The sequence below is a fragment of the Atractosteus spatula genome, chromosome 15 (assembly GCF_055471065.1).
Source record: "Atractosteus spatula isolate fAtrSpa1 chromosome 15, fAtrSpa1.hap1, whole genome shotgun sequence".
In the NCBI taxonomy this organism is placed as follows: Eukaryota; Metazoa; Chordata; class Actinopteri; order Semionotiformes; family Lepisosteidae; genus Atractosteus; species Atractosteus spatula.
In genome coordinates this window covers 22,703,419-22,730,819 of record NC_142720.1, presented here as the reverse complement: position 1 = coordinate 22,730,819, position 27,401 = coordinate 22,703,419, and the positions used below count along the sequence as shown (strand labels likewise).

Genomic DNA, 27,401 nt, shown 5'->3' with positions numbered 1-27,401 from the left:
GGGCATGATTCGTTCAAGCCAGAGGTGCCGGTGCAGTATTAGCATTGCACAAGCTTATTTTAACAGGCTTATCCTATGAAAATACCCACCCTTCTGTTCATTTACTAACCGCTTTCTTCACTCCAGGGTTACGAGGAGCTGGAGCCTATGCCAGCAAATAACAGGTGCAATGCAGGTTACAGGCAGGAAGGGGCACCAGACCCAGCACCTAAGTCAACTGCTGTGATTCAGGAAGCCTTAAGGAGATGCAGAGTGAGGTCACCATGATTTTGGCCTTAGTGTTTAGCCTGATCTGATTCAGATGACTGCACAATTATGACAGAGAAATAAGTAGTGTGAAAGGCATGAAAGGAATTTCTTGAAGGTATCCCTGTATGACTGCTGTCAATTCTCCTGTGATGAGTGAGGGTCTGTTTGTTTCTGGATTTAAAACTAGTTTCTACTCCAACTATATCTTCAAGCTTATTAACACTGTCGGATCATACACTGTTTTTTTTAGTTCAAAACACATCCCACTTCCTCCATTGAGAGTGTCATAAATAAGATTTTGTGGCATAAGTCAGTGATGAAGTTGCAAAATCACACCACCCCTCCAGAAAATAAATCACTACGAGATTAGGTGCCTCTTCATTGTAATTTGCCGGTTTTAATTTGGTCAGTTGTTTAAAATTTTCCTTTAAACACCTGATATTTGTGCATATTATATAATGTGACATTAAGTGACTAGTATTCATTAATATTAATTCCTTCACATTTAATTTCTAAACAAAGTTAATTTGTGACCTTCCCTTCCTGTAGACTGAAGTAGAAAATCCTAAGAGAGAATGTTGTGTCGATAAAACTTTATTATATGCTCCTCTGGACTTATTAACAGTGTTACACTCATTTGACTATAGCAAAGTCAATCCTTAATATGAAAAAAATCAAAGTATGAATGAAGTGGACAGACGTTATAAGCTACTGGCGTTTCCTGCACTTTACTGTTCCTCAGGACACAAAGATGTGGACTTTACGTGCAGAACATTCTGATGCACATAGACACCGCTCAGTGTAGTGACAAACACGTTAATCAGATGAATTATAAATGACTTTTTCCTGTAAGTTCTCCAGAAGTTCTTGTGCGTGCATACTGATTAAGTTAAAACTAACTTATCTTAAAACTTTTCAAATCAAGAGAAGCCAAAAAATTCACATTATACATTCATCAAAAAATAATAATCCAGCATAAAACAAGGGACAGTCAACTGAATTTTGCAAGGGGTATAGCTTCAACTTCTTTTTTTGCCTGCGAATGCTCATGCAATGCAAAGCTTCTGACTTCCTCACATTAGAGAGGCTTTTCTGAGAGTGCAGTGTAGCTCTTTACTCGTGCAAAGAACAGAGGTGTGTACATCTTGTCGACTTCAAATGCCGTGACGACCGTTTCTTCACTTGACCTGAAACAGCAATTAAAAAAAAAATAACGGCATGTTTCCATATTTCAAAGTTTCTGCTATTCATTCTGCTGTCCACCCAGCCGAAATGATAAAGGGCAATTTACTATACATTTCTCCGATATTCTGGACAACTTAAAGAGGATTCCATTCACAGCGACGGCTTTGCTCATGCAGGGCCAGGTGGGGAGCAGCTCACCTGTAGGTGATGTGGCAGGAATGGTGGATCCAGATGAGCTTGTTAAAGCGCTGCCGTCCCCCGGAGCAGAGCTGGAGCCCCACGTGAAAGCTGTGCTCCGTGTCCTGCACGGGGCTGCGGCGAAAGTATCGGCTCTTCTGATACTCCGCAGGTTTCTGGAAAAACATCAGCAGGAATGCCTCAGGTTTACCAGCAGCAGCTCTGCATGATTGCACTAGGGCCCAGTTCTCTGAGAGTCAGTGAGTAAGGGTAGTTCAGAGCAATTTATTTTTAAAGGGAATTTCTGGAGTACATGGAAGTAGGCCTCCCTCTTTTAATATCACTCCTCATTTTGATGTAATCAGACTTATCACAGCTGAAGATGGATCTCTGTTTTTATCCCATCTCAATATTCTTCACCACACCCCGCTAAGAATATGCATATCCACCTCTGAAAGTGACTCACTTGTCTTTATTGATGTAACTAATGCTGGGAAAGGCAGGATGAATTCCGAGTTTTTCAGACATTTTTGTAGAAGATCATTTCTCCATATTTATTGGGCTACGCTTCAAGAAGCAGCATGATAATGACTCAAAACGTACGCCAACACAACCAAGGAGCTTCTCAGGACAGAAGCGTGGAAAATGAGAATGTTTTTAATATCCTAAAGAAAAATTTGAAGTCAAAATAACTATAAATATGCAAGAATTTAAAGTAGCAAAACATCTCAACTGGCTAAAGAAAGGTTGGCGAGCACAAGTTTTTTAGCTCTCCTGCAATTTTCTTCCCTTCTGTTTCATTCAATCTAAAATGCTGTTTTTACTTGTGCCTCTGTTCACTTTCTCTGTTTGGCAAATGTTGGCCCCTCTGTAGAGAGCTCTTTTCCTTCTGTTTATCGCATCTTTTACATCATATATTGATAACCTTGAAGGGCTTCTTTGTTTTAAGGACAAATATGTTATGGGACTCATTTCTGAAGTAAATGAGAGCCATCCATCTTCCGAAGACTGTATACACCTTCATGCCCTCAGTTTGCTCTTTAAAAATACATCTCAAAATTGTGCCCACAGCTCACCTATGATTAAATTCAAAGGTTTTAACAAGAATGAAGAGAACTGCGATTTGTTTTGCAAAGTAATTATTTGAAACTTGTGGATTAAGTACACAGTTTACATCTCTGTAAGTCAGTGCAAGACACCTTATGAAATTATGTATCTATTTGCAATCTGAAAAAAAAGTTTACTTTACTAGTTTTCTGTATTGGAGCTTCTTTTTACTTTTTAATTTAATTTTAAACAAGATTCATTACTAAACCACTGCCTTACAGTATTCAGTATTTCTTGGCAAAATTAACATATTTCAGGTGAACCTAAGCTCTTCTTATTCTAGTTGTCTAATAGACAAGGTTTGCTTAAACTTCACAAATCAATGACAGTAAACGCAAGCTCTATGTATCGAAGGAGATTAGTTTTTGGTTATTCAGAAAACTAGTCAATAAAAAGCTAAAGGCCTTTCCACTTACTTCATCTTTCCTCTTGGAAACGACAGCAAAAACTTTGGTTTGATTGTCTGTGTCCTGGGACAGACGGTAATGACCAAGCAGGACAGATTCCATTCTGAAAAGAACAGAAGCACACTTAGTGTGCGGAAGGCTGGCAACACTTTTGCCACTGAAGAATCATCACACAAAGTATTTTCTAGATTGGGTAGGTGTGCTGCAGGCGAAACAAGTGAGTTATTAGTGTGTCTCTAATCCTCACTTATCAAACTCCTGTCAAGAAGAAGTTCCCGTTTCCAGAAGAAATTTCAGAGAAACATGTCAAAGAAAAAAAGGCATCTGCAGAATTTCATATATCTAGAATAACTTCAGGAACTCAATACTCAATTCCCAGAACACCCAAAAACATTCTGAATCAAAATAGTGAAACTAATACTTTCAACACAAAATAAAGTTGACTTTTTATGCTGTTAGTCATTTAGAATACCTGTAGGATTAATACAAAGCTCTTCTCTTTAAATATATTTACATACATTCAACACCTAAATTCTGCTAAAGCTAAAGCACTGGTCTAAATGCATTTTACCTGGTGTTTCTACTACGTAAGCGAGGAACTATGCTGAGAGGATCCTCAGGTGTGGTGAGCATCATCACCTGGCCATCAGGGAAGAAGCGCAGGTACCTGTTCAGGAACAGTTACCAGCGTCAGGTCTTCCTCACAGTTTTAACCAGCTGAAGACAGATGCAGTAAAGAAGAAGGTAACTCAGCTCCTTCACTCCTACACAAGCCTACCTGTAGTATTCCACCTGGTGCCAAGCCCTGTAGAATCCATCCAGGGATTCCTCTCCTTGGCGGATGTAAGTTGTTTTACTGATGTAGACACCTAGAAGGATACACGAAATTAAGGCCTTTGCAGCTAGTTAGGTTTTGACCATCTATTATCAGAAACTCATTTATTCACAGCTACTTGTAGCCTATCGAAGAAGTACAGGATACGAGGTGATACTGATTCCCTGACCAGACACTAGTCCAGCTGCTCTCAGTCCTGGTCCTGGTGAATTTCACTTACAAAATACAACGGTTAAAATTCAAACAAGTTTAAGAGCTCGGAACAAACAACTCTTAAATCAACGAAGGGACTGACTGCGTAACTGAGGGCTCAGCTGGAATGAAAACCAGCAGGAGTGTGGGTCAACAGGACCAGGACTGGGAACCACTGCGCTTGTCCAATCACAGAACATGCACCGCAAGCACACCTAGATGAGCAAGCAATTCAGAGACCTTAGATAACCTTACTACAATGTCTCTGGAAGATCTGAGGAAATGAGAGCACCCAAAGAAAATCCATGTGAAAACTGAAAGAACACGCAAACTCCACACAGCAGGTACCCCATTCCAGAATCCAACCCAGGATCTGGGAGCTGTAGTTGTCATGCCATCCTGCCACTTGAGTTTTAACCAAGGAGATATCAACAGTGCCACAGACGCCTTTTCCTTTGCTCTGTGACATTTTGGCAATGCTGCTGGGTTAATTCCTTGCTCCATCACCTTAACTTTCCTGTGTTCTACTTTGCTGAGGTATCAAGTGAATTATTGCACATTTGTCACATCATGTACACTCAGCCACTGTAGGACAAAAAAAATTGATTTTTGAAATATGATTGAATCAATCATCTGCTTTCAGATCCGTGTTAAAATATGAACTCCCACTACATTACCATCAAACCGCACACGGGGACGCTCCAAAAACATCTCTCTCCAGGAGTTAAATGGATTAATTTTGGTGCAGTTCCGTCCCCAAACCCGAAAACAGGCTGAACGCCAGATTTCAGGGTCCCTGAAAAAATAAAGATTAAAAAATATTTTCTAAAGCGATCGGCATCTGTTACCATGAACACTAAAGCAGAAAACATCCGAGTGAGTGGCAAAGCATTTACTTTGCTTTCACTGTTCTTAAAGTGCACCAGATCCCCTCTATTTCCATCCACGCTGCTTGATAACACCTCTTATCACCGATTGTATACATTAACGCAGAAGTGGTTGACAAGATTTGCGAATGCTTATACCTGGCACAGATGTAGAAGCCACGGCACACGAGCGCCAGCTGTTCGAGCGCCCTGAGGTCGAGGTCACTGGACACAACCCAGCGGAAAATGTACATCAGAACCTCCAACGGCAGAGCTGGTGACAGAACCAGTGGGATCGTCAATCAACTACACAGGACCACACAGCCTCCTAGTAACTTACACAAACACATACTACATCAAAACACGCAAAACAACACTTATCGTTTATTTTAAGGTGCTCCTTAAAAGTGCTCTAATCATGTTTCATACATGTGTAACAGACTGTGAATCAATTCCAAAGTACTGATAAAGTATTACAGTTATTACAGTGTAGAAAAAGGGCATACTTTCATGCAGCTCTTGAGAAGCCTCCTTAACGTCATAGTATATTACATATGCACAAAACGCCCATATTAATACACCTTTATATTTACTTGAATTTCCATTCATAAATCAGTTTCTTTAGTTCTGTCTTTTCACTTTTCTGCTACATTGAACTGATTGACATACAGTGTAGAATGGAAACAAAATTCCTATGTTTTTGTGATCAGATACTCATGGAATAGGTGATGATTTACCTGAAATGTGCATCTGACTTATTTCAGCTTCTGGCTGACAGATCTTCAGAGATGAATCCTGCAAAGTGAGCTGCTGCTGGAAATAGGTCAGCAGATCAGCTACCTCACCATCACTTTCATTCTCGTCCATGCTGCAAACCACAAAACAAATACGGAAATCAGTGGGGAAAAAAAGTTTGAGCTTCTGCTAAAAGAGGATGTTATTTGGGATATATCTTGCAGTGTATTTTTCACGGCACTTGATAAAAATTGGATATTTAAAGGGTTAGTGCTTACCCTATTTTAACAGCAAGTGGTTAACCATTTTGCATGTTTTGTTCAGTTTGCCAATTTGAAATAATTGGTTATTTTAAAAGGGGAACTGCAATGCTATTGTTATATCTCAGGGTTACAAAGAAACCACAATAAAATTAAAATGCACACAGTAACTTCTAAAACCTCCAATTTACACTACATCACAAAGCAGAAAATTTCCAGGTATGCACAGCCCCATGTTCTGCGACTCAGAAAGAGGCAACAAAACTTCCAGTGACATGATGCGGCCTTATTACATTGTAAACTTGTGAATTCATCTCTTTTAACCCATTAAAAATATTGCTCTCGACTTAAAGATGTTTTTTTTCCCGAAAAAAAGGAACCTACTTGTTAACTCTGCATGCAGATCACATTGAACACTTCTGTGGTTAAATATCTGCTGTACGACCTGTACTTAAGTCGCTCGTACATCGCATCACACTAGTCAGTACAGCGACTAGCGAGCAGGAAGGGCTGAGGTGCTTTGCAATTCGTGGGAACTCTCGCTCTCGCCCGTGACGAGACCAGGGCTTTGTGACAACATGTAAACTTACAGTACTTTCACAAAGTTCAAAATGCTGTGTTTAATTCAAAGTATGTCATTTTTTATAACAGCAATGAATTTATTTTGTTACCAAGATTTAATAACCAGTCCAAATTTCTCAGACTGCAGTTCCCCTTTAAGTGATACCACCAGCACACTTCATCACTATGTATTTTCTTACATCAGTACTGATCAATAGTTCCAACTGCATTTCTATAAAAGTAGAGACTACTCTTTATTTACAACATCTGTAACATTCAGTGTATTTGTCCCAGATCTTCATATAGTATAAATCTGTGTATCCTTCATATCCCACAGGCCAGCCATTAAAAATACTAAGTTTGACAGCATATTAAATACTAATGCTCCTAAAAACAAATCACTTTTATAATGTAATGACAGTAGTACAGTATATTTCAGATTATTAGTTTGTTGGTTTTTTAGCATTTGCAATGACAGAAACCATCAATGATTACAAATTTACAATTACTCTACCAGAGACAGCCTTTCAATATGCCTTTAATAACTGATAAATTCACATACTAGTTTACACCAACTCCATCGGGATCTGGAGACCGCGTGTAGTTGATTTTAAACTCAATGTCAGGCACAAGCTGCATTGCTCTCCGATAGTACTTGATAGCTGAAACCACAAGATTTTACACACGGTTAAATAACACCCATTTAACATGTTTAAACAATCTTGATTCTACAGATTTCACAAGTAATATGTGAGAAAACACAGGACATCAGATGTTGATAACCATGCTAAAGACCCTCAGACAGCCGTGTCTCTGACTGGTGTAACATTACTTGTGATGTCTGTCTCTCGGTAGCAAATCTCATTTAGAAAACTCCCATCCATCCACCACCAGAAAGCTGTTTTTTCTTGTCAAGTGTCACAGCCACCCTGAAGCCTGTCCCAGAAGCATAGGGCACAAAGCAGGCCTGCACCCTGGGCAGGAGGCACCGGGAGAAAGCCTGTAACAGAGGGAGGACATGCAAACTCCACTCAAAAGGGATCCCAATCCAGAAACACACCCTGGGCCCAAGAGCTGTAAGGCAGCAGCACTTACTAAAGCACTAAATGCCACCGTGCTGCCCATTTAGAAAACTGGACTGCTTAACTCACCTTCATAAACAGCTCCATTCTGCTCCTCCTCTACTGCTTTCAGGAACAGCTCTCTGGCCTGAGAAAGGGCACATAATCAACCTATATAATCAAACACGTTATGTCCCAACAACTGCTTATCAGTGACCAAAGCAAAACTATTTTCCAGTAAGTGGACTGGGAACTTGCTGTGCTAGGCTGCCGTTGTTATGCTAGCTTGCGGCTGCCTGAGGGAAAAAGGGATTCATCTGCGAGACACAGTGAAAGGGATGGAAAGGCTGGCTGGTTGAGAGTGGTGATGGGGGACTGACTGGACCCAAAGGACAGCCCGGTGGTGTCCTGGTGCGCACTCAGAAAACAGGGTGGGCGGGATCAGGATAATCCCAGTTGTCCCAGTTGTGGACTGGGACAGGCATCGGTTAAGGCAGACAGAGAAGTAAACTGCCTTTCCTACGCGAAACAGGAACTCTTAGTGTGATGAGCACCACCAGACCAACAGCTGCTCAATAGCAGAGCACCAGGACAGTGGCAAGCTGGGGTTTAAATATCTGGTTGATTGCTAGTTAAGTGCTGACAGATGGCTGAGAGAGGGTGGAGTCCAGCCCTTCGTGTAAATGGGATTGGTTCCTGGGGAAACCAAGGACAGGGAGGGCTGAATAATCCCTGACCCGCCTGGGTGTAACGGGCATATAATAAAATCGTATTATTTATCATATAAAAGAAATTGACGGCCCGCTGGACCAGGCCAGAGGCTGGGTTAATGCTTCCTCAATCAGGAGCTCATACAGTACAGCATGCATACATACTTTTTCAGAAAGCCAAACTGCTTTGATTTGCTTTTACCTTTTCCTCTCGGGCCATCTCCTGTTTCCGTTTCAGATCCGCAGAGCGTGACAGCGGACCCCTGTTAGCACCACTGGAGCCGGCGGGAGGCATCAGCTCAGACATCCACTGTGCCCGGAAGGCACTGAGCTCCACCTGCGGACACCAGACACCGGGGGGTCGACTTCTATACCACAGCGTCACCCTTAGTGCCACTTAACCGATCCACGCTCTGTGACATGTCGCTGTCCACATTTCAGTCCACATCCCTGTAAGTCAGTTTTCTTGACTTTTCTATCTGAGGTTCTAAGTATTTTTTACAGGTGACAACCCAAGAAGTACAAGCAGGTGCCTCAAGATCTCCAGAAGGACTCTGCAGTGCCATCCGTGCCCAACACTCACCATGAAGTGGAAGCTCACACCGCAAACACCACTACCAAAGCTCTACACGATGAGCTAGAAGAAGTATATGTGAAATTCAAGAGTTGCTTTGGAGTACAGGTGAGTTATTTGATTCTTAATTGTGGAAAACTTGAGTTTTGCTCATTTTTTGGAAAATCCTGTGTCAGTTCAGGGCTATAAGACATCTAGCCTTGAAGCCAATATTAGATTTTGATCTGTCTCAAACACAACATTTCCAGCTTTATAGTGGAATTCCAAACAAATGTTGTTTAGTTCTATGTTTGGGATAATTTATTGAATATTTACCTGTATTACAGACTGTACTGAAGCAAGATCAAAAAGACCTACAACAGCACCACTTTCTGAACCGCTAATGAATCTTTCTTACACCAGTTCCTAATAAAGAATGCATGCCTGAACACGGAGAAATTTCAAGAACCACATGACATTAAAAATGAAATGGTACTAACCTGAAGGTCAGAATCACCCGACTCTTCATTTTCTTCCACTTCTACAGTACCAGCAGAGTTGATTTCACCCTCTGCCTGTTGAAATGAAGACATGTGAGCTTGCAAACATGCAATGTGTTACAGGTACACATGTTAGTGGCCAGGGCTCTGGGCATCCCAGGGGGAGGATAGAGAACACACAGACCTCAGGTGAAGGTCCCTTGAGCCACACAAGCCCTGCAATATAAAGAGTCGGGCCTACTCTCCAGATGGCGGTTTTAAAGGAGAAACAGCTTCCAAATCACATATTTGGTTGAACAAAGAGTATATATATTTTCATTGATTGCGACTGTACAGGTATTTCCTAGAATATCACATCAATAATCCATGTCTAACAGAGTACCAAGGTTTGTCAACAGCACAGAAAACAAACCTAATGCACGACCCGTTTATAAGACACTTGCAAATTAAATATTCACCGATTTCACTGCTGATGGACTTTTTCTTGTTTTTTTTAATGCAATGCAGCAATTAAGTAATTTTTGTTGTAATTACGTGCAAAGTTAAATACTCATCTAATAGTCGAGTTTAAACGAACTATTCTTAAGAGACGTCTGACATAATAAGCACCTTCACTCTGATAAGCATCTTAACTGTTGTAATAAAGTATATCTTCTTTCCCAGTTTCTACTTTGTACTGGTTTCGGTCGTATTTTAGTATTAATAATTGCTAGTAAATTAAGAAACAGTATTGTCAAATTCGAACAAGATACTTGTAGGTGCTCGCTTGTTTAAACTTACTTGCCCCGCATCAAATGAGCGAGTTTGCTGAAACTCGAATCTGCAAGTTGTAAATAGTATTGATTGGAAAGCACGAAAACCGCTTACGTTTCCCCTATTTCAAAGTTACAACGAATATATTCTGCTTCCTCATTCTTTTGTAACAATATTCAGTAGCGTAAACAGGTAAGCAGACATGTCCGGCAGTTTACCAGTATCTGGTAGCTCAGATAAGGACGTTTTTACTTGGACTTGCAAGTGGGAAACATGCAGACGTTAGATAATGTAGTTACACAAACAACTATTTTGTACAACTTCACTGTAAGTACGAACTCAATTCCGCATTCACTTCAAAACGAAACACATATGGCGTGGAAATAACCAACAACACTGGCAGAAGGCGCACCTCTGCAGAAACTGGCGTACGAGGCTGAACAGTGTTACTTTTTATAGTTATCCGAGATGTAAATAACACCAGGTGACCGACACACCGCCTAGCTACACGTCATGCAGACCCACCAGTTGGTTTATAATTTACACCTGAGCCGCAGCAACGACCTAGGTTTTATTATTTACCATTGCGTGATATAGCCGTGAGCGTCTCCTGTCGGTCCCCCCCCCCCCTCTCTCTGTCAGCGGGCTCAGTCTAGTACAGTTCTCGGTCGGAGAAGCGGACGACGCAGCGGGCGAAATTGCGAGCTCTCCACATTGCAGCCATGTCGGACGGTCGCTGGTGGGGCTCGGCGCAGCTCCGCAGGGGAAGGGCGCCTCCGCGGAAGCGGGCGGGACGGCGAGCCGGCGCGGACACACAGAGCCGAGCGCGACGCGAAGCGGCCCGCAGAGCGCCGGACAGGGCGCCGGGGGACGCGTGGGGTCTGAGCGGTGCACAATGTAATCGCGTCTTGCGTATTCACAGGTTAGAGAAAAAAAAGAAACCCTAAACAAAAATTAAATGTCTCTCTTCGCCTCTAGACGCTGTGAGAAAGCGATTAAAGAAGACCATATGTTAGGATATATAAAGACAGAATTTAAATCAAGGAAAGGTATGTTAATACCTCATTTAGAATATTATATTCCGTCTTGGACATGTATATAAATCGTTCAGGTGGGGTTCAGGTTTAGTTCAGTGCTCGCACCTGAAGAAGGCTCCACGGCCGAAACGTGCTGTTTTCTTTCATCTCTTTTCAGCATTGAATAAACCTATTACTTGTTCCTTTGCATATATATACCACAATCCATATAAGTGCTCTGAATCGGTTCAGAGAATAACTAGTGTGGACACCCGGGTGAGATGAGCTCTTGAGAAGGGTCAAGACTGACTGTGACTTGCGCCCAAGACAGCTGTCTGCTACTGAAGCCTGTGATTTTACACACCCGTGTGTTTTATTACAGAGAAATAAAACAGATTGCAGGATGCCAAACGGCATGTTCCTTGTCCTGATGTGTGTGTGTTTGAAAGACGTCTCCTGCGTGGAGCCGTGGATATGTGTGTGCGTGTTGGTGTCTGTGTGTGCCCTGCACTGGCACTGGCTGTCTGGGTGTACCCCGCTTTGCACAATTTACATGCCAGGTTAGGCTCCAGCTCCACGGTGACCCTGTATTCAATAAAGCTATTAAAAATGGATGGATGATTGCTTTATGTCTTTGACTGTTTTTTTTTCTAGTTGTGTCTGCCTTCCTGCTGTACTCCAGACCCTTACTGTAATAGCTGAATTCCCCCTTTCCCTTCTCCTTGCGTACTTTTGTATTTCTTACCGTAAAGCGCTTTGAGAAGCCACTTTCTAAGGTCGCTTTAGAAAATACAGTTTACTATTATTTCATATACTGTACTGTATACATATCATGTGTATAAAATACGAACATAAAGCTAAAAATAAGGCTAGAGGTTTTGTTTTGTCTGGAACAACAAAGGGTCCCTTAACGTTTTCCCCCCCGTGTGCATGTGCTTTTTTGGGGGGGGGGGGGCGTTGTTCAGCGATATTTCGCCCTCCCCTTATTTTTTCCTTGGCAGTGAGGTTTGTGCTGGAGAAACGGCAGGGCTGCTGGAGCAGGCAGGCGGGCAGGCGGGCAGGCGGCGCTGCGGCTCCGCCCTCCGCCGCTGGGATCCCGGGCGCCATGTTTGCTTGACGCCCGAAGACCAGGGGTTTGTTTGGGTGTGTTGGTGCTCAGCGGCGTGTAACCCAATGTCAGTGCGCTGCGTTGTTGAAACTCTGCAGGTAGGTGCTACACGTTGCAAACGAAGGGGGCCTGCCCCGTTTCCGTTAGCGTTGGAGAAGATCCAGTGATATAATACAGGACTCGGTCGAGACGTACAGAAGTGTGCAAACTTTGTCCAGATGCAATTTGGAGGCGAAGGATAAATCGGGGCTCACCGATCTGATCAAACGCATAGCTCCGTGTGAGTACCCCCCCAAAAAAAAAAGACGAAATGAGATTTCGCTGAGCCTCTGTTTCCTGGAGTCGAAACAAAAGCTTTTTTTATATTAAAAAAATTAACAATGAAGTAACGGGAATAAAAAAAAATATCATTGCGTTGTGATATCTGTCTGTTGATAATCCCGCTGTTCTTTTCTGTCATGTATTTTTGTCCTTTTCTGTTGAGACCCTTGTTAAATTTGTAAAGCACGGGTGTTGCGTTTCTATTCCTTAACTCTGTTATCTGAAATGTTAGCATTTGCCAACAAGGAAATAGGTGCAGCCGAGTTAATGAGTTATTTTTAGGAATTGTGTAGAACGGACGTAGCGTACAGAAACAAATACATGTTGGGGTTGTTTGGTTTTTACTGCAAGAACATCACTGGTTTGTTGTAAACGGGAAAGTGTTGCTATACAGAATTCAACTACCCCAACGCTAACTCGAGATTAAGGAAATGCGCCCGGACGGGCTGCACAGTTGTGGTGTCTTTGCAGATAATCACACCACGTACAGTACCATGTTCAGTGTTCAGGGGCTACAGACCATTCTCATGGGCGAAAATCGGTAGTTTTATATGGATGCAAAGGAACAAGTAATAGGTTTATTCCATGCTGAAAAAAAGAAGAAAGAGAACACAACGTTTCGGCCGTGGAGCCTTCTTCAGGTGTCTATTACTGACTTCACGTTTCTGGGGTCAGTAATAGAACAGCCCTGGGTCCCACATCTCTCTTTAACAGTGTCACAGTGCAGGTGTCACACCTGAAGAAGGCTCCACGGCCGAAACGTTGTGTTCTCTTTCTTCTTTTTTTCAGCATGGAATAAACCTATTACTTGTTCCTTTGCAGCCTACGCATGCTGATGAGCTCCCCACCTGTTTTATATGGATGCCAAGTAGTAGATGGTTCAGTACTGGGGAGTTGTAAATAATGAGCAGATGCAGAATGAAAATGGGAAGAAATGCAGTCCCCCCAGTTCCTGTGCTACAGCTCCAGAGCACAGCCAGTTTGTTTTGGAGACCAGCCGTAAAGAGTATCCTTTCTATCGTTTTGCTCATTCGGACATCCTTTCCCATGCTAGTGTTAAACATGAATGAATGGTTCCAAGGTATCTGAAGCTTACAGGCTGTTTCCAGCTGTGGTGCTGGCCTGCACTGTGACACTGTTAAAGAGAGATGTGGGACCCAGGGCTGTTCTATTACTGACCCCAGAAACGTCAGGATGTTGCCACGTTCCAGATAGATTTAGTACAGAAGTGTGTTTCTCTGGAGACTTTGCAATAAAGAGTAACCTGGATAGTATCAGTGTGTCCTACAGAGAATAGTGTGCAAATGTGTGTGCTGAAGACACTGTGAAAATATTGTCTCCGTCCAGAATCAAGAACTGAGTGTCATGCAGTCATTTTCCTGAATTGCTAAGACATCTTTTTTCTAACTTGATTGTAAGGACACATTCTTCAGCATTAGCATGGCGGGGAGAAGCAGTCTGTATTGTTCATTATGTTGCAGAAAATTCCTGAGGAGTAACATTAGCATTTTGCATTCCAGAAAACATTGCATTAAACAAGACATGATTTCCTGGGAGAAATACAAAAACAAGATTAACATTGCCTGTACTGGCGGAATCGGGTATTTCTGATACTGGTCTGATGGTTATCTTGGATTTCTTCCTTGGGTTTAGTCATTGATCATGAAGGTGTTGAGCTGTAGTTTTGTTTGCTGATAAGTGTTAGAAATGCGTACTTGTACAGTTCTCTGCTAGGTCTGGTTTTATAACCAGATTTAAAAATAACATAATATATTCTAGATCGGAGCCTGAAAACATTTGGTATCACTTCAAGGAGGCTTCAGAGCCATCTGCTTGCCTTATCTCTGTGCTACCATCACTGAAACATGAGAGCGTGGTTTTTAGTGCTGTGAAAGAGTATGTAATAGTATGTTACATAGTAGTATAGAGTTTGTATGTAATAAATGAACCAGAGTATTACTTGAGACTTGATATTACAGTAACTTACTTGTTAGTAAGTCATTATTATTAAGGAAACCTTCATATTCATTAGCTTTGTAGCACTTGAGTGTAAATGTGAACTGTCACCATTTGTGTCACTTTGCAGGGTGTTTGTTAGAAATATTGAAATATATTGTGAAGATTTAACGGTACTTTTATATAAGAGAATAAACCCCATTTTTGATTGTGCTTGTCAAGTCTTTTGTCCTGTCTGTGCCTGTTTCGTCTCTGCAGGTCCAGGACAGCCTGTGAAAATATGAGTTCTGCAGTCCTGTGTGCAGCCCGGCCTGTTGTCCACTGCTGTTGTCACAGAAAGATCTGGCTGCACTCAACAGGAGGGAGCAGAGCGCCCTCCATGAAGCAGACCCCCGTCTCCTGGGCGATGCTGACAGAGCCATGAATAGATACGCGACTCTCAAGCAGCTGGGAGACGGGACCTATGGGTCCGTTCTTCTGGGAAGGAGTCTGGAGTCGGGAGAACTGGTTGCTATTAAAAAGTAAGCAAGCAAGGTTTCTATAAAGATTCTTGCCCCTCCCCGGAAATAGTGTCAACAGTAAAACAGGACATTTTGACCCAGTCACATTTTTATTGAAATGTCACCTCATTTGAAAGGGCGTAATTTTGACTTTAAAGGGTTTGCTGTTTTTGCTTCACTCATACCCTCTCTGCAAACAGCTGTTCTGTATTTTATTTTTTCGTAACGCTGGCAAGTACTGATTTTGTCTGGCAGTAAGTGAAGTGAGTGCCCTGCCCTGATTTAATTGATGTTTCCTGAGTTGGTAAACTGTTTTTGATGAAGGCAAGTTTAATGTTTGAAGATCATACATACTGTATATAAGTCTTTGTTGAGGGCCGTTGCACTCATCCAGTGCTCAGTGGTCTATATTACAGTGTGTAATATACTGAGATTAAGCTGTTGTTCCCTCATAGACTGCTACATCTTAATAAGGATGAGTCTGGAAGAGGAACAAGTATGACAGATAAATTATTTATACAGAAAACATAATATAAATAAGAATTGAGCATGAAGGAAATAATTAAAAAAATACTTATTGGAATGTGACCCCTTTAATTTTGCCCTTGTTGTAGATTAGCCTTGAGGGGTAGATGCCTCATGCAAAATAATCAATTTGAAGTTTGGGATAAAATGAGTGTCACCACATTTCCAATGAAATATTGAAATAGAACCCCCCCCCCCTTACCTGATAAATCATCGCTGTCCACTCAGGAGCATGTGTCTGAGCTAACAGCTGGGAATACAGCACTGGCTAAATGGGTTTTGCAGCAACTAATACAGAGCCACTGTATTTGCATTCAGATTAGAATAGGGCATCAACTCTTTCAGTAATGGAATCAGTCAGATACCACAAATGTGTCATATAAAGGGAGAAATAAATGATTTTAAGGCTGACAGACTTTTTTTATCACAAAGTGAGCCTCGTTTTACAAGCCTTTGTCTTAAAGAATACGAAGGGCCTTCAGGTTAAATAGCCAACATGTTGCATGATGTTTATGGCCATTTTGGCCTTTCATGAATAGGTTTATGTGATCACATGATTTACACACGAGGTCTGTCTTAGATTTAGAAGCAGCTCCATATCTGGGCTGATGTGTTCCAGTGTTCTCACCTATACGTGTAACATGCACACTTGTAAAAGTTCTAAAATCTTTGCATGAAATCTTGTTCAAGGCAGTTTAGGAATAAAATAATCAAAAGGTATGAAAGGAATAATTGATTTAATAGTTAAGCAAGTTTACTGTTTGTAATCTGTTCTGAGCTCATAGTTTGTAACTACATTTCCTGCTGTTGCTCAGAGTGCATTTTGTAAGTTCAGTACCTTTCGCAGTAAACATCTTCTTTTTAGTTACTGAAGTTTGCAGAATGTATGTGTACAGGGAGTGAAAGTATATTCTTCCAAAGACCATGCATACAGATGTGATGTTTTTCATGCTGTCATTATCAAGGTTGTTATGGGTTTTTTTTTTTGAAAACATGGCCTGACTGTCAGCTTTAATCTGTCCCCTAGAATGAAAAGGAAGTTCTATTCCTGGGAAGAATGCATGAACCTGCGAGAGGTTAAGGTAACTGTCAGCCTTCTTTTTTCTCGTCTCAATAAAATGTCCTTGCTGCAAGCAAGGTTGAATACTTCTGCTGGGAGAACTGTAAATTGTGAGAACGGTCCATTCTGTCAAAAAGCAGTGTGTAAATGTCTGAGTGATCCACAACATGAATGTTCCAGTGGTGGTGAAAGTGTTAGGTAAAATTCAGAAAGTAAAGTTCCTCATTCTTTGTTGTAATAGGTCCGTTATCACATTTTGTTGAACTTAAAAACATTGGCACTAAAAATATGGCAGCTAAGGCCCAGTGTTAAGTGGGGTAAAAAAACAGATACTAGGTCATAAATGTAGAATGTCTAATGTATGTGCTTTTTTTCTTTCAATTCTGAATGCTCCATTTAAATGTCACCACATCCCAGAAACCAGCACAGAGAATACGGTAGATATCTGATGTGAACCCTTAGCTCTACTTGTCTTGCTGGGTCCTCTTCTCCCATGGGGTGAATCTACTCCGTAGACAGTGCCCCCCCTTTGAGTCCTGCCGCGGTAGGGGGCCTGGGGGGGTGTTTTAGGGGTGCCTGTTCAGTGGGAGCTGCTGCAGTGCAGTTGGGTGTTTCCTACCCAGCATGCCTTCCTGTCTCCTCATCTCTCTGCAGCCTGTGTGACTTCACCTCCCTGTGTCATGGCATGTCCGCGTTAAAGCTCATCAGCGCTCGGGTGCATGGGAAATCCTCCTGATCGCGGAGCCACTTGGCGTACCTTCTTCCCCCCCCATCTTTCAGTTCTGCATGGTTGCATTTTTAATTTTGTAAGACATTGGCATTCCGTTGAAATGGCTCAGTTCGGAAATAAATTGCAAGTTCGAGTAAGCAGTCAAAACGTGACAAAGAGCTGTATTCATAGGCATGTGATTGTGAACCGCCCACCCTCCCCTCCCCCCAGTGCATAACCCCTGTGCTGTGGCGACTTGTGAAGGGATCCAGCAGTGTGCCTGTGTGTTGACATCAGCTCCGTCAGCAGTAATGTTCTGGTACGAATCAAGATGTTCCAGAAGATCTTCTGCGTGCCTAGTTTTGTTTATTTTTGTGGTCAAAAAGCAGCGCACACCTAGTTCAGTTTTAGTACTAATGGTTCATCCAAGTGCCATATTATTTGTAAATTTAACCTTACATTTTATGCAGCCCATGTAAACCTGATACTAAAAAGGCTTTTATTATTTCTCTATAGTCCCTGAAGAAACTGAATCATGCTAATGTAGTCAAACTGAAGGAAGTCATCAGAGAAAATGACCAACTCTACTTTGTGTTTGAGTATATGAAGGAAAACCTTTACCAGTTGATGAAAGACAGGTATTTTGATCAAGATTTTCCTTTACTGTCCCTTGATGTCACGTGAAATGTGTTTTTACTGTATTTATATTGTATTTTTATATTTATTTAGCTTTTGATGAGTATAACGTTTTTTCAACTAATAGATATTTTGATGTCACTATAGTTAATATAAATCACAAATGTAATCCAGCGATTGTAATGAATGTGGAATTGTTAGCACAAAGAATGCGTTAAGCCTTTGGACATACCCCTGTTTCCGCATTTTCAAGTAAGGATATAATTTTATTAATTCACACATAGTTTACATACTGCAGAGGAACAAGTAAGAGGTTTATTCCATTCTGAAAAGAGAAGAAAGAAAACACAACTTAAGGCTCCACAGCCGAAACGTTGTGTTTTCTCTCTTCTCTTTTCAGCAGGAATAAACCTGTTACTTGTTCCTTTGCAGCCTGTGCATGCTGACGCAGCTCCTCACCTACTCTAGTTTACATACTGTACAGTATAAGCAGTCAGATAAATTATAAATAAACTCTTATCTTTATTTTTTGCATTTATAGGAGTAGATTGTTCCCTGAATCTGCTGTGAGAAATATTATGTACCAGATACTACAAGGATTGGCATTTATTCATAAACATGGTATGGTTCCCTCCGCGCTTGAAAACATAACTTCTTGTATACTTGGGTTGGCATGTAACTCTTAAATAAAGAAGCTGAATAATAATTAATTGGAATGTGATAATAAAAACTGTCCTCTTCATTGCAGTTGAATGTATCGCTGTGAAATTAATTCCAAAATGGTTTAGGCCTTCATTAACTAGAATTAATTATTGATATAATAATGTTTGCCAGTGCTTTGTTCTCCCACTGATTAGTTTCATTTTACCATTGTGTTCATCCTAGGGTTTTTCCACAGGGATATGAAACCCGAAAATCTTCTTTGCATGGGACCAGAACTTGTTAAAATAGCAGACTTTGGCCTAGCACGGGAAATAAGATCTCGACCTCCATACACTGACTACGTCTCTACAAGATGGTACGTTTTTGTTGCTGACTGGTTACCTGTGCCTCTGCATGGGTCAAGACAGGTCTGTGACAAGTTCTAAATGTGTGTTTGGAAGAAGAATCACCGTAGTACTACTGAGTGGAAAGGGCATTGTGACTTGGAAATACCTCTGTGCTTAAGAGCAAGTTTTACAGCAAGACTATGAATGCTTGCATTTGTTGGAGGCTGGGGTTTTTATACAGTACACAGTTGTCTCACACCTCGAGTCTGCTGCCAGTCTGGCACGGCTGAGGCCCGCCCAGGCCAATAAAAATGTCCCTTGAGTTTTTATTTCCTTCCCAAGATGGCCGAAGTTGGCAGTGCTTGTGTTGCAGCACAAGCTGATTATAAGACCTTCTAAAAACCATTATGATAGTACACCAAGGAAAAACAACGAGCAGCTGTATGGGTCTTCAGTTTTGTGCTAACAAATGTAACAAATTGAGAATGAAATGAGCTTTACTTTGTCAGTTAACAAGGTTTATTTTACAGAGCACTGGGGTCTTTGAAATGTCTTAGATAAGTCATCACAGGTAGAAAATCTCTTGGGTACCTGTTGTGTGAAATCCCAGTTACCCCTGTTTAAGGCTGTAGTTCAAACATTGAAAGCTGTGATTTGTTTTAAGTGTGTTTAATATCTCACAGTACATATGCTTTTAGTCACTTCCGACTTGTAGACTCGTGGCACTTTGAAGTCCCAAAAATATTAAAATGGTTATAACAGTTAATGTGTTAGTGATGCAATATAGGCCCTAGTGGAAACACCCATTTTTTTACAGCCATGTCCAAATGTGACAAGCATTGCTAATTGGGTCATGGGTTCGTTTTAGGACTGGGTAACCTGGTGTGTGGAATCTGTGTGTTCTCCCTGTATTCTTGCTTTTGTCAACTTACAGTAAGTCAGTTGATGTCTGTAAATTTGCCCCTGTGTGATGCGTGTGTCCTGAGATGGACATCTATGAACCCTAAACTTCTGGGATAGGTTACAGGTTGCTGTGATCCTTAGCAGGAATAAGCAGGCATTCATTCCGATAATCTCCAACTAAGTAACAAAATCCCGAGGAGGAGATCAAAGCATTTTTATTGACATCAGTAGCTACATGCAGAAAATATATGAAAAAAACATCAAATGCTTTGTGTTTCTCAGGTATCGTGCCCCTGAGGTTCTCTTGAGGTCCACCAGCTACAGCTCCCCTATCGACCAGTGGGCAGTGGGCTGCATCATGGCTGAGCTCTACACACTGCGGCCTCTGTTTCCTGGCTCAAGTGAAGTAGATACGATATTCAAGATCTGCCAGGTCCTGGGAACGCCGAAAAAGGTCATTATATTTAAAGCCTCAAAGAGTGTCTTCAGGAAGGGCTTTTATTGCACTTTGCTTGTGTTATGAGCGGTTTTCTTGGCCTTTATAAGGTATAAGAATTAAAGCTTAGTTCCCACATATAAACTTTTTTTTAATTAACACACCATTCTTTTTGAGAATATAAGCACATTTGGTTAAAGTTCTGGATTTTTGGATCCACCAGCTCTGAAGGATTTGTCACGTTGAGATATTCTGGTACACTGAAGGCACTCCACCAAAAAAAAAAGTTACAGAAACTCAGGTTTGACAAATGTGCTGGCCAAGGCACATCACGATCAAAGCTTCCCTCATAACAGCTTCACGCATCTTGACGTATATGGGGAGAGAGTAAAATCCTGGCATTTACTACGGCGGACCCTGGGAATAGAATACGATACAATAAATTAAATGCTCAATCCTTTCTTCAGGGCTCCCTGACAGCTGTCCATTTACTTCTTACTTTTTGTTACGTAGTTCAGATTTTGTTTTTCTTCTAGATTTTTTTGGCCTCTTAAAAAAAAATCCAGAAGCAATAAAGGTGATGACGGAGGGTACGCTGATACTTCGTTGTCTGCATAGTAAACCCTTGCTTTTACGGACTTCGGATTCAATGGACAAAATCTGTTACAGGGGACTTTTGTCTGTCACATCAGAAATCCCAGCCTTTTCCTGCAATAATGGACACGATGTGGGACAGTTGGTGTAATTAGTCTAGGGGTGGGCAGACTGCTTAGTCTGCTAACCTGAAGGTTTACTGCACACAGTCAACAGGCAAGAAGGAATCGCAGGCCTGTTCCCTCGCCTTCTCCTTTATTCCACATGTGGTTTATTGGCGAGGGCAGCGTTGGCTAGTGTCTCTTCTTCTTCTGGCAGAACGACTGGATCGAGGGCTACCAGCTGGCGGCGGCGATGAATTTCCGGTGGCCGCAGTGCGTCCCCAGCAACCTGAAGACCCTTGTCCCCAACGCGAGCAGCGAGGGGATCCAGCTGATGAGGGACCTGCTGCAGTGGGACCCCAAGAAGCGACCTGCAGCGAGTCAGGTACGGCAGCGCCGGAGCCTGGCTGGTGCCCCTGGGGTCACGGGCTGCTGTGCGTCCTCCGGTACCTTCTAGGGCTGTCCTCTCCTCGTTATTCATCCAGCCAGCGTGAAAGCCCAGATCTCAGCTCTTGTAGTTCCTTTTGGAAGGTGTGATGACTGGAGAATATTCCGAAACCACATCTGAGGGAGCGAAGTGTGACAATGAGAGCCCTACCTGTTCCCCCCGCAGGCCCTGCGGTACTCCTACTTCTGTGTGGGCCAGGCCCTGGGGGCGCCGCAGCAGATCCAGGAGCAGGGGGAGCCTCACCCCCGGGTGCCCCCGCAGCAGCTGAAGCCCACGCCCGCGCCTCGCCCCCCGCCCCGGCCCCCGCAGCCGCCCCAGCCCGGGACGGGACCGCTGCCCCGCGCCGCCAAGCCGGAGCCGCGCGAGCGCCAGCCCCTCCTCCCGCTGCTTCACGACAAGGCGCCGCAGCAGCAGGTGTGTGTGTGCGTGGGAAAGAACATGAGTGTGCGTGGGAAAGAACATGAGTGTGCGTGGGAAAGAACATGAGTGTGTGCGGCGGGTGTGCGTGGGAAAGTACATGAGTGTGTGCGGCGGGTGTGCGTGGGAAAGAACATGAGTGTGTGCGGCGGGTGTGCGTGGGAAAGAACATGAGTGTGCGTGGGAAAGAACACGAGTGTGTGCGGCGGGACTGTGTGGGAAAGCACATGAGTGTGTGCGGCGGGTGTGTGTGGGAAAGCATGAGAGTGTGTGCGGCGGGTGTGTATAAATGATTAAATGGTGATTTATCACTGTGTTTTGTATAGTGTTGGCTTCTGCTCTTTAGTAAGTGACTGTATGTTTGCTGCATGTTGCTTTTTGTCCTGTCCTTAAACACAGAGAGCATCACATTTTTATCGTAACAGGTAGCACACAGGTTGCTTTGCTTTGGTGGCTTAAGTAAGATGCTGATGTACAGCCAGACTTTATCGGGAGCGATTGTGTTTGTTTTTTCCTGGATGTTAAACTGAGAGGTGCTCCTGAGGTCTGAGAGTTATTATTGACTGTTGATGGGTGGCTGTTTGATGGCAGAGACTGCCTGAAGCCACAGAGAAGGCCGTCCTCCAGGGTGTCCACACCAAGCCCAAGGCTGGCAGGCGGCGCTGGGCTCATGTCTCTGGGGTTCTGAAGAGCTCCGGCGACTGGGATGACTTTGAGGATGTAGAAGTCTCTTCACTGAGCAAAATGAAGGTCACCAATGACAAGAGGAGACATGGGGATGAAGCCTTGAGCAGGTGAAGTTCTCCTCTGCTTATTTCTGAGGCCTTTTGATTTTTGTGCAGATGCTGAAAATAAGCTCCAAATGTCTTTCAGATTTGGAAGCATGTTGAATTTGGATCCGGCAAACGGTAGAGGAATAGGCAATCCTCCCAGCGTGAATGGCTCCCTTTCCTGCCAAGAGCCAGCCTTGTCCAGGATAACGTCAGCTAAGCAGCATTACTTGAAACAATCCAGGTATTTGCCAGGTGGGTATTCATTTTATTACTGTGCCACTGTCACTGGGATCCTGGTTTATATGCTTTCTGTGGTGAAAAGAAGCTGGGGAGTTCAGTTCCAGGAGTAAAGAGTTTCTGCTGATGTGAACTAGTAGGGCACTTCTCCTTTTTCAGAAATAAATGAATCAGCAGTCCAGTAAATCCTCACTTTAATGGATTAGTAGGGAGGAAGGGGTTTCCATTATTGCAGAATTTCTGTTAAATCACAAATTATATTTTTCAGACAAAAAAACAAATTATATGAGAATCCTGCTATATCGAGGGTTTTCTGTACGCATTTCGTTTTGTACATTTTCTTCCTCGCTTGTTCAGGTGTTCTGCTTTACCTCTTGTTTAGGGCTCAGTGCAAAGAAGAACGGGGCGATAAGTTTAAATCTAGACTGTCCAGCGAATGGCCAGTGGGGCAGTGCCAGCTTTCCTCTGGGCGTTGGAGGAACAGTGCCGGGGAGAAGAACAACCCAGGGTCAGAAAGCAGTGTTTGTACTGTTTCTGTTCTCCAAAGTCTCGGGAGGCCACCTGTAGCATCTTGGTGTCTTCGTCACTGCCTAGAAAGCAATACAGTAGTTTGACCTTCCCGTTAAATGTGAATGTACCTTCATAACTAGTGCTGTCTGAAATGAGTGTCTACTTATTATTAAATATTCTCATCTAAAGCTGATCAAATCAATGCACATAAAAAACTGAAATAAAGTAGAAGATGATCTCTTACTGTGTTACATCCAAATCTCTTAATACACAGGTATAAGTATAAATACCCTTAACACTGGGTTGGTTTCGTGATCAGATAAGCTCTTTAGAAGGTGGAAGTGATCATCCTCAGACACTATGTGTCTTTAGCTGGGTACCTCACAGAATATGTACGAGAGCGTAACGGGCGCAGCTCTCTTGGTAAGGTTTCTGATTTCAGTAATGGGGTCATGCAGGTGTTTAATGAGGTGTACACCTGCCAAGCGTGGCCGTGCCACAGTGATGCTGTCGGAACATGGAAGCACTAGTTTGAACTTGCACTGATTCCTTTTCTGTCTGTGTGTTCTTTGCAGGTCCCAGCACGTTGCCACGTGATTATGCTCCTTCTTTTTATAAGAAGGAAGTAGCTTCTGCTGGCCAGCGAGTACAGCTCGCACCCCTGGTGGATCCACCGTCCTCTAGTAAGACTTCCTTGGGTGTTGTCCATTACATTGAAGCTGACTAGAGCTGTCCTATCTGTATCAGATTGGTCAATATCAACCTTCTGAGTGAGCAGTACTGCCTCCAGTCCAGACTTTTAAACTGTATATCTGTACCGTGCCAGAATTCTGATTTAAACGAGGAAGCTCTCGATGCTTACTGTATGTCTAAGGTGTCGGTGTAATGTAGCCTAGAAAATACAGAGTAAATGAAAACTAACCAGCCACTCTTGAAGGATCTGCTGACGAGCTTGATGTTTTTTAATTACAGACTATGCAACGTGGAAATCCGGCCGCAGTCAGCTTGCGCCTCCATCCTATACTTCACCTTCAAAGAGCACCCCAGGGGTACTGCCTCACCCCCCTGCACAGCCTGTCCAGCCTGTACACGGGCGAATAGACTGGGCCGCCAAATATGGGCATCGATAGTGCCCCCTGCAGGACAGCGGGCTACCGCCAGCCCCTGGATACTCAGGAGAGGGGAGAGAGGGGCACTCTGTCATGAACTGTGTAGATAACATGTAATATACAGCAATAATGTTCTTTTTGTATTTGTCTCTGTATATAATGTATTATATGTGTGCTCGGTTTTGATATGTTATTAATATACTCTGCAGCAGCTTTTGTTACTCAAGCTTGTTTTGGTCTCTGCTCAGTTTTTTAAGAAAAACACAAGAGAAGCGTTTGTTTTAAGAGTGCAGTACTGAAGCTTGTCTGTGCATTTCAGCAAGGTAGTGCACTTCTCTGTTCTGTCCTGCTACACTGTCCCGAACACCACTGACAGTGAAACATTGTGATCTGAGGTACGTGTCCATCACACTTCAGTCACGGCTTAATCGCACCCGCAACCCATGTTTGTTTTGAAGCTGGGACTGTTCATTTAAATTATACCAAAGTCTTTGCTTGCCCAAATTGAAATGTTAAGCACATGGCTCAATAACTGATCAAATTATGACAACCTTTTTCTTTTTTTTCTATTGGATTAACATGGACCTCATACAGACTGTTTACTGTGCACTCTGCAGTGGTGTATTAAATTTCATTCAGAATTGTTATTCCCCACTGTAGCAACAGGGCTCATTGTGTATTATATGCCATTATATACCTTCAAATCAATAAGAAACTAGACTATCGAAAGGTGGAACACTGATTTATTTGGCTTTTTGTTTCTTGTTTCCTGATAACCTGTGCTTTGGAAAACAAGATTAAAAAGCAAGGATATTTCAGGTTTTTAGGGGCTTTACTGTATAGTTTCAATAACTGTCCTAACAATTTCCTTTTTATTTCCATTAAATGCTATAGTTTACATGAATCTGACTCACGTGCCAGTGATAGTAATTTAATCACGTTTAGTTTTCATTTGATATTATTGTACCTTTCATGAGTTTTAATAGATGAGCTGTACATAGTCTTCTGTAGTTTATAATACTATCATTTATGGGAATTTCATGACCAGGAACCACTTTTTTTAAAGGGTTACTGTAATAATTATCAGCTGTTATTTATGTTAAACAAAGCCTGTAATTAGATGCAATAAGTATTTGAATGCATTGATTACTGGCAGCTTTTGCATAGAAATATTTTTTTACTGCATTGTTTTAAAAACTTTACCTTCTTCGTGAAAAACAATTTCCTGTGCTTTTTTAAAAAATGTAGTTCCTTCTTCCCTCACCACGAATATTAAAATCTCAATATTAAATATAGTCTAACTTGCAGAATGCCATGCTGTTTAAGTTTTATTTTATTTTGTTTTGGAAACCTCTTTCAAGGTACATAACCTATTCATAACCCCCCAAAATGGAACTTGCTTTCTTATCTAAACACAAGAAGCTTTAATGTCACAAACATTACAATGGAATAGCACCAACACTTGTGCAAACTTTGTGGTCATTTTAATTTTTTAGCTTGTATACAGAAATAAATGTACAGAGCTTGTTTGTTTTAGGAGATATTCCAGAGCTCTGAGTACTGTAGCTTTTTTACAGGTGTGAATGGATAACGGAAAGTTTCTCTGTTATAAGCAATAAACTATTCTTTTCCACAGTGGAAGTGTGTTTGTTGCTCTGTATGCCTTCTGTATTTTATTTTATTTGAATAACAGTCATCACCTGAACAAAGACTATTTTCCTTAGATTTAAAAGAATGCTATATTTCAGATTGTCTTGGATTTGTAAAAACATAATTTGAGATAATTTCCATGCAGTTTAATTAACTTTAATGTGATGTGTTAATATTCTGGTGTTCACTGTTTTTTTTTCAGTTTGTTATAGTTTGTTTGCAGTGTTATATGGCACCAGTCCATGAATTTCAGTTTCTGACACGTTACAGCAGCAGGTTAAGATACAACCGCAGAGGACTTAGTCCTATTACTGCGAAGGAACGATAGGTTTATTCCATGCTGAAAAGACCAGAGAGAAAACACAACGTTTCGTCTGTGAAGCCTTCTTCAGGTGTCGTGACAATTTTTATTACGGCTTTACAGCCGAAACGTGTTTTTTCTCTTCTCTTCAGCATGGAACAGACCTCTTACTACGCAGACTACGCATGCTGACGCAGCTCCCCCCACGGAGTTGCACTACTTTCTTTTTTTTTTTCCCAACTTACTGGTTGCAACTTACTGACCAGCAGAATGGTCCTTCGTGGTGGGGAAAAAAATGGCGCATTTCTTTTTTTCCCCCCACCCTAAAAACGAAGGCAGGCTGCCACGTGCAGTGCCTCACTTGGATGTGTCGTGAAGTCTCGCAGCTCGACTTCCCTACGTCTCTCCTACAAATGGGCCTTGAGCTTGTTTGGAGGTGCTAGCAGGGGAGCGCAGCTACTCGTAAACCCTTGAACCGCGGAACGATTCTCTTCCACCGGGACGCCGGTCCTCTTCCACCGAGCGCAGGGCTTCGGGAGGGACGCACATGGAGCCGTGAGGGAGGGAGGGGACACCCGCCTAGCCAGCCAGATCAGCCGAATCGACCCTAGCGATCAATGGGGTGACAGATGTCGCAGCCAGATCGCCCTCACATCCGAGAACGTAGGGTGTGTCTCCTTGGTATATAAACACCGGGCATTACTATTGCAATGGGTCTAGGGTGAGTAAAGTGAGGCCTGTGTGTCTCTTTCTTTTTTTTTAAAATCTTTTCCTTCTTTTTGTCTACACGTGTCTCTCGGTGACACTATCATTTCTGTTTCCAAAATTGCCCGGTTATGCCTGATTTTTCTTCATGTTTTTACGGGCTGTTCCAGGAACCCAGCAGCCCGCGCGGCTCTATGCAAATGTAGGGAGCGCTTATTGGGTAGTGTCCTCGGGGCTGTGCCGCGC

The 27,401-nt window shown here is 42.5% G+C and overlaps 2 protein-coding genes across 2 annotated transcripts; one reads left to right on the top strand and one right to left on the bottom strand.

The window, feature by feature from the left end:
* Positions 1-621: 621 nt before the first annotated feature.
* Positions 622-12,274, bottom strand: fbxo9 (F-box protein 9). Its single transcript, XM_088934213.1, has 14 exons — positions 12,190-12,274; positions 10,734-11,032; positions 9,399-9,473; positions 8,548-8,682; positions 7,726-7,783; positions 7,137-7,236; positions 5,756-5,886; positions 5,178-5,292; positions 4,830-4,948; positions 3,904-3,994; positions 3,697-3,792; positions 3,135-3,228; positions 1,633-1,787; positions 622-1,436 (listed from the first exon to the last, which is right to left on the bottom strand). Exons 1-14 carry the CDS (start codon positions 12,272-12,274, stop codon positions 1,328-1,330), a joined length of 1,662 nt encoding a protein of 553 aa, XP_088790339.1. The 3' UTR covers positions 622-1,327.
* On the top strand, positions 12,166-26,135 carry LOC148820267 (serine/threonine-protein kinase ICK-like). The gene is made up of 14 exons (XM_088933769.1): positions 12,166-12,373; positions 14,811-15,073; positions 16,605-16,659; positions 17,863-17,984; positions 18,524-18,603; positions 18,868-19,000; positions 20,157-20,328; positions 21,223-21,390; positions 21,619-21,867; positions 22,462-22,664; positions 22,744-22,895; positions 23,263-23,388; positions 23,966-24,073; positions 24,363-26,135. The coding sequence occupies exons 2-14, from the start codon at positions 14,973-14,975 to the stop codon at positions 24,518-24,520; spliced, it is 1,827 nt and encodes a 608-aa protein (XP_088789895.1). The 5' UTR covers positions 12,166-12,373; positions 14,811-14,972; the 3' UTR covers positions 24,521-26,135.
* The last annotated feature ends 1,266 nt before the right edge of the window (positions 26,136-27,401 follow it).

Bases quoted from the DNA above. Each gene is read 5' to 3' on its own strand.
- fbxo9 (XM_088934213.1), bottom strand. From the start codon at position 12,274: ATGGCGCCCGGGATCCCAGCGGCGGAGGGCGGAGCCGCAGCGCCGCCT. The intron at 8,683-9,398 runs GTTAGTACCATT...TGGTGTCCGCAG, and splicing joins CGGGTGATTCTGACCTTCAG to GTGGAGCTCAGTGCCTTCCG. The intron at 1,788-3,134 runs GTAAGTGGAAAG...ATGTTTTTCCAG, and splicing joins TTTCCAAGAGGAAAGATGAA to AAACCTGCGGAGTATCAGAA.
- LOC148820267 (XM_088933769.1), top strand. From the start codon at position 14,973: ATGAATAGATACGCGACTCTCAAGCAGCTGGGAGACGGGACCTATGGG. The intron at 16,660-17,862 runs GTAACTGTCAGC...ATTTCTCTATAG, and splicing joins TGAACCTGCGAGAGGTTAAG to TCCCTGAAGAAACTGAATCA. The intron at 18,604-18,867 runs GTATGGTTCCCT...TGTTCATCCTAG, and splicing joins GGCATTTATTCATAAACATG to GGTTTTTCCACAGGGATATG.